The sequence below is a fragment of the Indicator indicator genome, chromosome 30 (assembly GCF_027791375.1).
Source record: "Indicator indicator isolate 239-I01 chromosome 30, UM_Iind_1.1, whole genome shotgun sequence".
NCBI classification, from domain to species: domain Eukaryota; kingdom Metazoa; phylum Chordata; class Aves; order Piciformes; family Indicatoridae; genus Indicator; species Indicator indicator.
The window spans coordinates 4,699,396-4,712,157 of NC_072039.1; the positions used below are offsets into that span (position 1 = coordinate 4,699,396).

Sequence of the window (12,762 nt, forward strand, 5' to 3'; positions counted from 1 at the left end):
AATTTTATTCAGTAAAATTCTGTGCTCTGTTAGCATAAAGTTCTCAGCTTACTCAGTGCACTATGTCATGAGCAGTCCTGTCATCTGGGGCTGTCTTTATTCCCAGACTTTTGGGACTACTGTTGAGCTGGAAAAGGAAAAAAGGGGTGACAGTAGCAGCTTCCAATCTTTGTTATTTCTCCCAGTATCCTCCCATGTTTATTATTCCTAAAGAATGATGCTTGTAGCTTACCCCCCCAGAACCAGCAATTTCAGTTGGGAACTAAAGGCAAAAATCCTTTTTGGAGTTGAATGATTTTGTGGGTTCTGATGCAATCTGTGTTTCTTACTTCCAGCCAGGAGCACTGAGAACTAAATTCAGTCAGCCAGAGCTCTTGTTTAAGGACCATGAAGTTTTGCATGGATTAAAAAAATGTAAGGAATTTAAACTGGACATTCTGCAGGGTGACCACAGAGCACAAGACTCTTCTCTCTTTAGAGATCTTAAGAGATCTGAATTCCCACTAGTGGTGCTATGATGTATGATGTATAACAAATGTGCCTCCTATTGTTCTGAGCTTCAAAGTTGGGCTCTGGCTGTCCACAGAGAGAGATTAGCTCCTGTTAATAGTTAGAGATAATGATGTAAAGTCAACAAACATAGCACAGGAGATAAATAAGCAGTGCCAGGCTTCTCTTGCTTCCCTTCACCTCAACCCTTTCTGAAGTTGGGTTTCCCTTGCTGTGAATGCTGTTGTGATTTCCCTCTTGATTTCATGGCCAAGTCTGCCTTCTTCCTTTGACAGTTCTTCAGCTTTTCTGAGAGCAGAACTTGCAGAGTTTCCAGTGTTTGGAAGTGTCTCTGGTAATTATTGATTCTTGTTCCACTGCTACGAGGACACAGTGAAACTCAGGTTTACTTGTCCTGATTTCTTCCTAGCAAAGACTGCAAACTGTTCTTCTAAGGCATCCCCTCCTGCAAGCTGAACTTAAACTAATTCTGCCTCACTCAGTAATTGCATGAAAATGACAGGCTGTATATGAAGCAGTGAGCCTCCCAGTGCTCTTAGTAGGGACACCCACCTGAAGACCAGATACACAAAGTCTCCAGACTTTGCTCTGCTGTGGTGGGATGTGTTCAGGTCAATGTGTAGCTTGGTTGTAACATTGCAACTTCCCTCACACTGCTTTTTTCACCCTCCTGCTTTTTTCCTAGGATTTTACAGGCAAAAGATCTTAACCACTTACTAAGCTAAGTAATCTTTCTGGTACCTCCTGGACTAGAGGTCAGACTTGATATTTGACCAGTGGAAGGGGAGGGGTGGTATTTTTTCAAACCAGTCAGACCTAAAGAGCTCTTGTGAAATCACTGGCACAATGCCATGTTTCCATAGCACTCAGACTGGCAGAAGACATTGCTGTGAATGTTAACATCTCTGTGGCACAGAGCCTCCTGCATGTCTCCTGACTTTGGCATTAGTGAAATTACATATACAGGCAGTGAAGCTTCTCACAGGGTTTGTTGAGTCAGGGCCTGTAGCTGTGGCTGATTAGCTGAGGTTAGATTATTTATTTAGTTTTTTTCAGTGGCCTTTTAATTCAACTCAAACTGCAGCAAACAAATCTTCTGCTTCATAACTAGAACTGGAGAGGAACACAGAGCGTAAAGAGTTCATAGTTGTTCTACTCAGGCAGTCTTGACTAAACAAAAGCATGATTGTACATGAGCTGCCCTTGGAGCTGGCTGAGATTTTTCTCAGAAAGAATTTAAAAGAGATCATCTTTAGTAGTCCCAGAAGAGTTCTGGTGAGCAACCTGCCAACTATTGTCTGCCTTGGCTTTTGTGAAGTTGTTTAAACTCTGTATTTAAATTCAGTAGAGATGGCTCCAGGAAGACCTTATAGCAGCCTTCCAGTATTTAAAGAGGGGCTATAAAAAAGATGAGGACAATCTTTTTAGTGGGGTTTGTTGGGACAGAGCAAGGGATGACAGTTTTAAACTAAGAGGAGAGATTTTTCCTTGGAGGTGCTTAAAAAATGCGTAGATGTGGTGCTGAGGAATATGCTTCAGCACCAGACTTGGTAGAGTTAGATAATGGTTGGAGTTCATCTTGAAGGTCTTTGCCAGTCAGAACAGTTCTATGATGTCTGCTGTGAGAATTTTCTGTGTGGATTTGTTTTCTTTTAACCCTAAGTTTCTAGCATTTAAATGCTGTTGCAACATCAAGCACTTACTGCCTCAGTGTGCCAAAACATGAGATGGCAGCACTGACAGCTGAGGTTCATCACCCCTTGGGGCTTTAACTCGTTTTTGTCCTATATCCATCCTGATGGTATCACAGAAGGGACAGAACCAGGATTTGTTTTAATTGTTGGTGACGCTTAAACAATTTGACAGGAGCAGCCTGCTGTAATTTTATTAAATGAAGGAAAGGTAGTGGGAGTTGTGAAACCCTGTGATTGTCTTGTGCCTGGAAGGCAGGCACATCACTTGTATGAACTGAAGTGGGATGCAGGAGGATTGGCACACTCAGCCTCTGTCCTGGGGTAACACAGCCTGCTCTCACAAGCCTCTCTGCCCACACAGAGACAGGAGGGAAAGTAACACACACACACAAAACCCAACATCTGGATTGAGATAAAGAGTTGAGATAAAGAGTTTTACTGGCAAGGATACAATGACCTCAGCCTGTTTGCAGAAAAGCACAGCAAAATGCAGAAGCAGCAGTAGAAGCCAGCAAGAATACTGTTCCCCCCTCCAAGCATACAGAAGCCAGACAAGCAGAAAAGACCCCAAGAACCTGAAAAACCAGAAGCAGCAACCAGAACAGGAAGTGCCTCTCATGTCACACAGAATCACAGAATGTTAGGAGTTGGAAGGGACCTTGGAAGATCATCCAGTCCAGCCCCAGTGCCAGAGCAGGATCACCTAGGGCAGGTCACACAGGAACACATCCAGGTGAGTTTGGAATGTCTCCAGAATGTCTCTGGGCAGCCTGTTCCAGGGCTATGTCACTTTCACAGTGAAAAAATTTTTCCTTACGTTCATGTGGAACCTCCTCTGCTCCAGCTTGCAGCCATTGCCCTCTATCCTATAATTGGATATCACTGAGCAGAGCCTGGCTCCATCCTCCCAATACTCATCCTTCACATAATAGAATCATAGAATTGTTTTGGTTGGAAAAATCCAGTCCAACCATCAGCCTAACACCACCATGGTCATTAAACCATGTCCCAAAGTCCCATATGCACACGTTTCTTGGACATACGAAGGGATGGTGACTCCACCACCTCTCTGAGCAGCCTGTTCCAATACCTGACACTCCTTTTGTAAAGAAACCTTTCCTAATAGCTTCCCCATTGGAAGAAGACAGTTGACTATTGTCAGCTTCCAGCTAGTCGCATTCCTCACAAAACGTTCGAGTAAAAAGGTGCCATTTGCAATATGAATTTCAAGACAGAGACGAAGGTCCCCAGCACCCAGAATCATTAAAAAAAGGCAGAATACAGCTTTGCAAACAAATATATGTTTAATTGCAGTGTATAATGGATTTACAGTTGTTAAATACATTATTTTCCTGTATAATTTATCGTTCTTCCAGCTCCTTTAGCAATTCGTCAAAGTGAGTGATGTACCATTTGGCTTTCTCCTTTACTTGCTTTCTGATTACATTTCCTCCAAATCCAATGAAGCAGTCCTGGCAAAACAGAAAGTAGACACAGATATTATAGAACCATAGAATCATCAAGGTTGGAAAAGATTTTTAGGATCATTGAGTCCAACCTTAAGCCAGCTACCATGACCGCTAAACCATGTCCACATCTACTGCTTTTTGAACACCTCCAGGAATGGCAACTCTACCACCTCCCTGGGCAGCCAGTTCCAGCCCCTCACCACTCTCTCACTAAAGAAGTTTTTCCTAATATCTAAACCGACCCTGACACAACCTAAACCCATTTTCTCTCATCCTGTCACTGCTTATTTGGGAGAAGAGACCAACACCAGCCTCACTCCAACCTCCTTTCAGGTAGATGTAGAGAGCGTAAGATCTCCCTTCAGCTAAGGCAGATATAGAGAGCAATAAGATCTCCCTTCAGCCTTCTCCAGACTAAACAACCCCAGCTCCCTCAGCCATTCTCCATATGATGCCCTCCAAACCCCTCACCAACCTCATTGCTCTTCCCTGGACACACTCCAGTCCCCCAGTGTCTTTCCTATACTGTGGTGCCCAGACCTGAACCCAGTACTCAATGCAGTTTCATGCAAGGAATGGAACTTTTCAGCAAATAAGTTTAGTTTTAAGACTGGATTTCAAAACTCCCTATTTTACTTACTTTATTTTTCCAGATTTATTAACAAGAACTTTTAAATTTTGCTCCATTTTGGTTATTAGAGTTTTGTTCCCATAGGGAAGTTGTGTCTTAAGTGCCTCAGAACTTCAAGATTGGTCAGATCTGAGATTTTCCTGAAAACCTGCTCTAACTGTGATGCAATAAGGGCCTTACTATTCCAGAATGAGTTAACATTGGAACATGCATGCAGCATCTCCTCATTATCCCTAATACTGTTTATCTTAACTCTGTTTACCTCATTTGATAGATACCAACAGTAACCATTAACTGTGTCTTCAATCATTAACCAGCAACAATCATCATTTCTACATCTCAGAAAAGCATCTGCAGTGAAAGCATAATGTTTAAAATTTCCACTGCTGCTTTTCTTTGCCTGTAGGTGGAAAGCATTAAGCAAGCACTAAGCAGCCATGGTTGTGCTTAGATTCAACAGGCAGGGTCCAGCTGTCTTAATTCACACCACAGGAGCTCCTAGAGTTTGTTCCTGTGCATCTCCATGCACTGGGCTATCTGTCCCACAGCACTGGTGAAGAAAGGGCACTGGGGTACTTTTATTTAGAGAAAGGTACAAAAGGGCAGATGGAATTAAGATCTGTCCTCTGTGCAACAACCATTTATAAAAGTTGCCTTTTTGATGATTTTTTTTTTAATTAGTTCACTCTATCAGGCTGATCTCTTCAAAGGTGCCATCACTGTACAGTGAGATGAACCCTCTTGCTAGGCTGATAGCAGGTAAAAGTGCACCAGATCTGTGCCACACCATGATGCTCAGCATCATAAATCATTGCTCAAAAGCAGGGTAAGGCCTCTGTACAGAAGCCAGCACTGGCTGTGGGGACAGAGGGGAAAGGCAAATGGATAACAGCACCTTGATTTGAGACAGGTTGCTAGATCGACACACAGTCCAGCTGGACCCAGTCAGCAACCTGACTTAGAGATTGGCTGAACTGAGAGCACTCAAACGTTGCATGATGCAGGCTTTCTGGAGGAAAACTACCTACACAGATCTCTTAGGCTGTGGGAAGTGCTAAAGATCTTCCCTGAAGTCCTACAAAGAATTCAAACCACACTTTGTTTTTTCCTTTTTGCTCAAAAGGAACTTAGAATTCTTGTTCTTTAATACTTACACCAGGAGGACAGGCTTCCATGTCTGTAGCTCCATCTCCAATCATAACTACTTTCTTGAAGTGGAACTGTTCCTTCAAATGAGTAATAACCTTTCCTTTCCCCCCTGATTCAGATGTTAGTTGTGTTTCATCAAATCCTGCATATTCTCCTAGAATGGTGGAAGGACAAGTTAGACACAGTGCATGAAGAAGGATAATGTCCTAAGGTCTTAAGAAAGCAGCTAACTTCACACAGTCCTCCTAGCCTCACAATATCAGCATCCCTGAAAAGTCATTAGAAGGTAAGCATAAAAACTAGGGCTTTGCTAAGTCTGATGTGGGGATGTTTTCCAATTGCTGAGAGGAGGTTGGAGCAGATGATCTCAAAGGTCCCTCCCAACCTAAGCCATTCTGATTCTATGAAAAGTAGAAAACCTGCATCCATCTCCACTCACTCTGGTCCCACCATCCTGGTGTCACCATTTCAGAAGCAACATTCAGTATGATGTGTAAACAGTGTATGAAACACTGAGTAAGAAACAACCTCCTTAACTGGGGTTCTGCCTGATCACTCTAGCTTAAAGTCCAGAGCAGCTCTGCTAAAGCACCTTGGTCTCCACACATACCTCAGAGTCACTGAGAGGGAAGTTTGCCTCTGAAAGCAGGTAAGAAACTCTGAATTTGAAGGAGCAAGAGAAAATGAAAGTCTGCTGTCCCCAGCTGTAATGTGTGTTACCTTTGGCACAGCTTGCAATTAAAAAAGAATTACAGCTCTATTTCATACCTCTGGAATATGACCTGAACTCACTGGTAAGGTCTTGTGGGTTTTTTACTTGGAGCTAGCTGGATTGATGACAAGGTCATGCAGGCTGGACAGTACCTGCAGCCCAGCATCTGAGAGCATGAAGAGTGAGAGTGTCATTAATTAGCAGAGAAGAGAGACCTTAAGGGCATCTCACCATTAAAGTAAAACTTCAGCCTGTTGGCAAAGACGTTTGCTGTCGGAATGTTCAGCTGCAAGGCCACGTGTTCCACAATGCTCTGAAACCCCCCAGAGACCAAGAAGACCTGGACCCCTCGTTCATGAAGCCTGCTCACCAGCTCCCTGAGAGGAAAGAGCAGTCAGTCAGTCACCAAGCATGAGTGCCTGGCAGCATCTAGGGACAGTTCAAATACATCTTTTCTAAGCAAGGCTGCCCATCACTTGGTGCTATTCTAGTTCAGGTAGGATGTGTGCTGCTTTCCAGCTCCATCCATCTCTGCTGCCCAAAGCTTTTCCTTCTTTTCTTGCAAGTTTGTGCATACACCTTGCTTGAGAAGTGCTGAACAAAACCATGGTGTCTAGGGACAGGCAGGTGTTTGGTTGCTTGGAAACAAGCACTCACTAGAAGTGCTTTCTTTACATTTTCATGCCATTCACCTGGACAGATGTGAACGACACCAAAAATTCTCTTCAACAAGTCAGGGTTTTTTTTCTGAAATAAAACAGCATAAAAAAAAAGAATTTATAATGCAGAGAAAAAAGTAGGGAATAGGAGGGGGGCAGATAAAGCCACTGCACCAGCATGCAGAAGGAGGCTGAGAAGTGTGCAAAGTTCAAACATTTTTATAACTCAGAATTAATTCCTCAGGTGAAGGACATTGATGCCATCTTTAGAAGAGGGCAGCAGCTACAGAAGAGGATTCACAAAGTTTTTGGACCCAGTTAAAGTCAGAGGGGCTTGAAGGCAGTTAAAAGTTTTAGGGGCCTTGGCTCTGGCAGCAGGAAGATCAGCATGCAGCAGTGCAGAGCTATAGAAGTGGTAGCAGTGACAGCAGAAACACTAAAGACTCAAAAGCAAAGTGGAGGCTTAAAGCAGGCTACACAGAAAAGGAGGAAGAAAGGGAAGGAATGAAAAGGAAAATCATGTGAGTCCAAACAAGGAAACAATGTTTTCTTTGTAGTTACATCTAGCTATGCCTTCAGAAGAAGCTGAGCATGTGCTTCATTTTGGGGAGAAAATGCACAATATCTTCTGAAACTGCTGTATGTACTAAAAAAAATTTAGACTTGGAGCCATGGCCAGGGTTTGTAGTACCAAAAAAAAAAATTCTTCTGAGTTGTTTTGAAAAAAAATCTGAATAGGAAAAAATAACCCAACACTTTTCAATATAAATAGTTAATGTTTACTCCGAGTCTAAAGATATGGAATGCACACATATAAATTGTATTTCTCCTTAATGATTTTGTAAATGATTTTTAGAGAGTTCAGCACAGAATGGGTAGCTCTGAATGATGGATCCCTGAGTCCAGGGCTGTGATTCCACACAGAAGTGTGAGAAAGAGGGAATAAAATTGCAGAGTAGAGGAAACCAGTAGTTCATACTGGCTATTAGATCTCCTCCCAGTTCCATCACCTGTCAAAAAACAGATGTGACTGAACAGATTATTTTCCATGCCTGTTTAATCCTTGAGCCAGAATTTGAGCTTGCCAACCAAAAAGCCAGTTAATACCTAAGACTCTTCTCATTTTTCCATGGATACTTTGGCACTTGAGGTACACTCAGGCCATTATAAGCTCTCGATAGTGGCTTTGTACACAACATGGAAGTGGAGTAGGAAGGCAGATGAATGATGGTCTTAGAGCCTCTCTAATGCCACAGGATTTTGTTGACTTATGCCATGTGCTTTTGACAGAGTTTTCTGTTGGGTCATTTCAGATTCTTCTTACCTTATTCCTGGTGTTAGCTCGGGTGGGTTGTCAGATATTAGTTTCTGCACTTGCTCGTAGGAGGGCCGGATGAGCCCTAGTCGTGCTGTCAAAGCTGCTTTGAATGTCACACTGCCACCCATAGCTCTGCGGGTCCTGAATTGGGGAGCCAAAGAGAGCAAATCAGTGACCCTGAACAGCCTGAGGCTTCTCCCAAGAGCATTTACAGAAGAATGATAAGAAACGAGGGTAGGAAACAAAAATGTTCTAGGTTATACCATATCTGTGGTAAGGGAGAAGATTGGGACACTGAAAAGATTGGTAGCAGCCACTGGTAGATCTCTACAGGTCAGAACTCATGGGAGAACCAGTAAGGCAAAGCAAAAGTGCTTCACTCCCTCTGTGAGTCCTTCTGAGCCACTGGGACCAGTATTGCTTAAGTGCATCCCAGGTGCTGTTCTCTGAGCTGAACTTCTGCTACAAGCATCACTGGGAACAAGATCAGCCTGAGAGAAGAGTTAAGAGAGTTGTCCTCTTTCCTCCATCTCCTAACAAGGTTTGCTGGTGCTTAGCCAGGTGTAATGATGAGGGCTGAGTTTAGCCTGTTGAAGAAATTTACACTGGAGAATTGATGTCAGTCTAGTTTCCTTGAGTGGCTTGACCATTCCAGAAGCAGTCACTTCATGATGCATTCGTTCCACTCATTATTCCTAAAATCCTTTTTAAAACAGCAATCATGTCTTTACAACGGAGCTGGATTAATCCCTATAAGCAAATTCATTGTCCCAGATTAACCTTATCCATGCTCATTCCCTACTCCTACTGCAACGAAGTAAAGAGCAAATATACATACATCTCTGCCACAGCATCTCCAACTCCACAGAACTTGGCCAGCTCATCGATGCCTTCTTCCCTGATGACTGTACTGTCCACGTCAAAGCACACCGCGTCGGCGCTGCGGAAGATCTCTTTCAACTCCAAGAGGGAGGCCATCCTTTTAGGAATCTTCTTACTGTATGGGGACAAGATAAAGTCTTTCTCTGAGTGAGAGTACTGCACTGTGTCTTGAGCCATTGGTGCAGCTGAGCTGGGTCTTGTGAGTAGGGACGAGCACAGCCTGGTAGGCAGCTTTTATCAAAGAGCAGGAGTGGTGGTGGGGGCCTGGCTCGCTTGCTGATTTGCTCGCTGCTGTTGCTGCCTACTGATGTTCAAATTACGTTACAGGTGGGCCGTGGAGCTTTGGGCACTTGCTGATTTGCTCTCTGCAGGTTCAGCCCATTGATGTTCACATGGGGTTCAAGGTTGTAATACTTGGCAATTGCTGAAGCATCCAGCTGCCAAGTGCTGTGTGGGATTTGCAGTTCTCTGTCTCATCTTGCCTTCACCACTCAGATGGATCTTGGCTTTGCATCAGACACAGTCTATTAGGTCAAATTAGTTGCTCCAGGAGATAGTAGAAGACACTCAGCCCTTAAGGATTTGCTTAAATGCAGTAGACATAACTATCTTAAACCTATCGGTGAGTGGTTGCCCCTAAGTCATGATCCACAGAGTATCTTTGGTTGGAAGAGACCTTCAAGATCATCTAGTCCAATCTTCAACCCAGTACTGCAAGGTCACCACTAAACCATGTCCCTAAAAAGTTAGATCCTTTCCCAGGTCTGGTTTAATATAAATTAAATATTCTCATCATCTATGAATGTATAGAAAATTTGACCATTAGCATTGAGAATTAGTCTTTTATAAAATCCATTAAAGTCTTGGGCTTGGAGAACTTCACTCAACCCATTAAGATGATCATCATGACACAACTTCTTCCAAAACAATTCCTGACAAAAGTTTCTTTTCTTCCATTTTATATCTGTTCACTTAATTATGTTGAGCACTTCTGCAGATCAGAAGCACCAAGTGTTAATGAAGTATTTTCTTACTCTACCCTAAATAATTCTCTTACTCTACCCTACTTGTCTTATGCTTTACCCGTTCAAAGGGAATTCAGTATGGACCTTACTATTTACCAATAGTAATATTGGTAATATTATATATTATTGGTAATATTATATATTATTGGTAATATTATAGTAATATTGGTAAATACAGAAATAACAGCTTTCCATCCCTTATTTCACAGAGTTTTGTAGAGAAGAGACACAGAGTTGTCTCTTCTAATCAATTAGATGTTTCTCAGGACATGCCTTGGGTCATTTTTTTTGTTTTGGGTATCAGATTGTCTGTTTTTCTAAGACAGCAGAAAACCCCCCATCAAACAGCATGTTACATATCTTCATTGTGTTGTATACCTTCATTTTCTGTTTTCCTCTCACAAATTTGGCTTTCTCCTATATATCATGTCAGTCTTCTTGTGAGAAGTTTTACACTCAACCTCCCACAAAGCATTTAATATTTTTCTATTTTTGGACAAACTTTGCACCCCCAGATCCAAAAGACATCCAGTGAAGATGGAGAAGATGATCACTATGTAGCTTGTTGTGGAAAAGTACAGGAACTGATGGGTATTGACACAGCTCACTGCTAGACAGGGGTCACCCTGGGATCACACATGGAAAGCACCAATGCTGCTTCCTGAGGTGACTGCTGTGTGCTTGCTGAGGGACCACAGCTGAATAGTTAATGGTCAAAGCAAGGTTTTATTCTCACAATAGATTGTAAAGCTCTAGTCTAGCTGTAGAAACATCACGGAAGAATGATTTACTACAGACAGCATGTGGGCTTTGATGATTTTTCTCTAAAGACAACACTGTAGATACAAGGAATACAGTCCTGTGCCTTCAGCACAGCACAGAAAAGAAAATTCTCTCCCTTCAGTGGCCATGGACATAAAAACTTCCCTCTCACAGAGACTGGCTCTGAGCTGAGACTTGGCACAGGGTGGACAGGTGACACACAAAATCCAGGTTTACTTTGTGCTAGCCTTGACTTGACATTGACTCCAGAGCACTGTTTGTATTCCCAGTGGAAGAAGTTGATTTTCTGAGCAGGAGAGCTTTAATTCTAGGGCAGGCCTTGGCCAAGCCATTGGCCAAGCCAGATTTGTGCAGCAAAATTCAAAAACACCCACTAACATTTTATAATTGGCAGGGTGCTATTTTTTAATTTTTTTTTCCAGCCTATTGGAAATTATAAAGTCCACCAAAAAAAAATTAATCTGTGGGGTTTGTGCCAATTGCAAAGATTTGCTCTACTGGACAAACTCATTGCATCACTGTGGTTGCATCACAGTGTTCCAACACTGATTCCTTCTTATGCAAAGCCTTCACATTGCCTCATGCTTACTCTGGGCTGCACTGCAACATTACCAGATAGTGATGCAATGTCACTGTGTGAGGACACCATGCTATGATGTGATTGCTTGGTGAGAACCTGAAATCATAGAATGGCCTAGGTTGGAAGGAACCTTAGAGATCATCCACTCCACGCTTCCCGTCATGGGCAGGGTCACCTCTCAACTAGACTTGGCTGCTCAAGGTCTCATCCAGCCTGGCCTTGAACAGCCCCAGGGAGGAGGCATCCACAGCCTCCCTGGGCAACCTATTCCAGAGTTCCACCACCCTTGTACTGAAGAACTTCCTAAGATCCAATCTAAACCTACTCTGCCTCAGCTTCAAACCATTCCCCCTTGTCCTATTGCTAGACACCCTTATGAAATGTCCCTCTCCATCCTTCCTGTAAGATCCCTTCAGGTATTGGAAATAAATTTCTGGATACAGGTCTTCAAAATTTTAATCTGAGAAAAATGTTACTGCTAGAAACATGCACTGGGAGCAGGAAGGAACAGACTTTAACTTTTCCTTCTCACAGGTCTCCACGTTTCCCATGCTCCTTTCCCTTTTGGATGTGCTTTACAATGACAAGACCACCACTGTGGTAAACGTTGCACTTTGATGGACAAATACACAAGTTAGAGGAAGAATTACAGATACTAGTTGTGGAGCCATGGTTTGAATTAACCCTGTCCTTTTTTTATGCCATGCAAAAATTCTTTCAAAAGAGTTTCAAGCTGTGGTTTGTAGTAGCCGAAAATGACAAGTTGGAAGGGAAGAATGATGTTTTGGAAAGCAGAAACCATCAGTATTTCCTGACCTCACTTGGCCTGTGACCTGCTAAAGCCTTTGCACTTTCTGCTACAGCTAGGCACTGAGTCCTGGAAAACACAGACCTGGTTTTGGACACTTTTCATGAACTGTAAAATAATGAAGCTAATACAGGAGCAAAGAGAAGAACCTATGGCAGAAGCTATGGCAGAAGAGTTTTCTTCTTAGGAAAGGTAAAGGTAGGAGTTAAAGGTGGTTCACATGGAATGAAATAAGGTTCTTCTGCCCATGCTGGCAGAGCTCCAGGGATCACCACCAGTTCCAGAGACTGGCAAATGCCATTCCAGATGGGAACGTGCCAATTTCATTAACTTGTGCTTTGTTCTTCCCAGCCCAAACATAGATGAGAACATAAGGCAATTTGTGGCAATTCCCCCCAATAGTGAGGGGAAATACAAGCAGGAGGCATTCTGCTCCTTCCCTTGTTTTCTGTATTTTCACTGGGCCATCCTGGCATGGCATCCACCAGGAGGCTGCCTAGAACTGACCTCTGGGGAAGTGCACATAGGAAATTAGGGAAAGA

General features: G+C 43.0%; 1 protein-coding gene across 1 annotated transcript; it reads right to left on the reverse strand.

Moving 5' to 3' along the window:
• Positions 1-3,527: 3,527 nt before the first annotated feature.
• PSPH (phosphoserine phosphatase) lies at positions 3,528-9,213 on the reverse strand. Its single transcript, XM_054394357.1, has 5 exons — positions 8,981-9,213; positions 8,149-8,283; positions 6,397-6,542; positions 5,459-5,607; positions 3,528-3,676 (listed from the first exon to the last, which is right to left on the reverse strand). Exons 1-5 carry the CDS (start codon positions 9,199-9,201, stop codon positions 3,566-3,568), a joined length of 762 nt encoding a protein of 253 aa, XP_054250332.1. The 5' UTR covers positions 9,202-9,213; the 3' UTR covers positions 3,528-3,565.
• Between the last annotated feature and the right edge of the window lie 3,549 nt (positions 9,214-12,762).

What these genes read in the sequence shown, in the direction of transcription:
- PSPH (XM_054394357.1), bottom strand. Translation starts at nt 9,201, where the DNA reads ATGGCTCAAGACACAGTGCAGTACTCTCACTCAGAGAAAGACTTTATC. An exon ending in GGAGATGCTGTGGCAGAGAT is followed by an intron (nt 8,284 to 8,980) that starts GTATGTATATTT and finishes TCCCCAATTCAG; the next exon opens with GACCCGCAGAGCTATGGGTG. An exon ending in TGGAAGCCTGTCCTCCTGGT is followed by an intron (nt 3,677 to 5,458) that starts GTAAGTATTAAA and finishes CTGTTTTGCCAG; the next exon opens with GACTGCTTCATTGGATTTGG.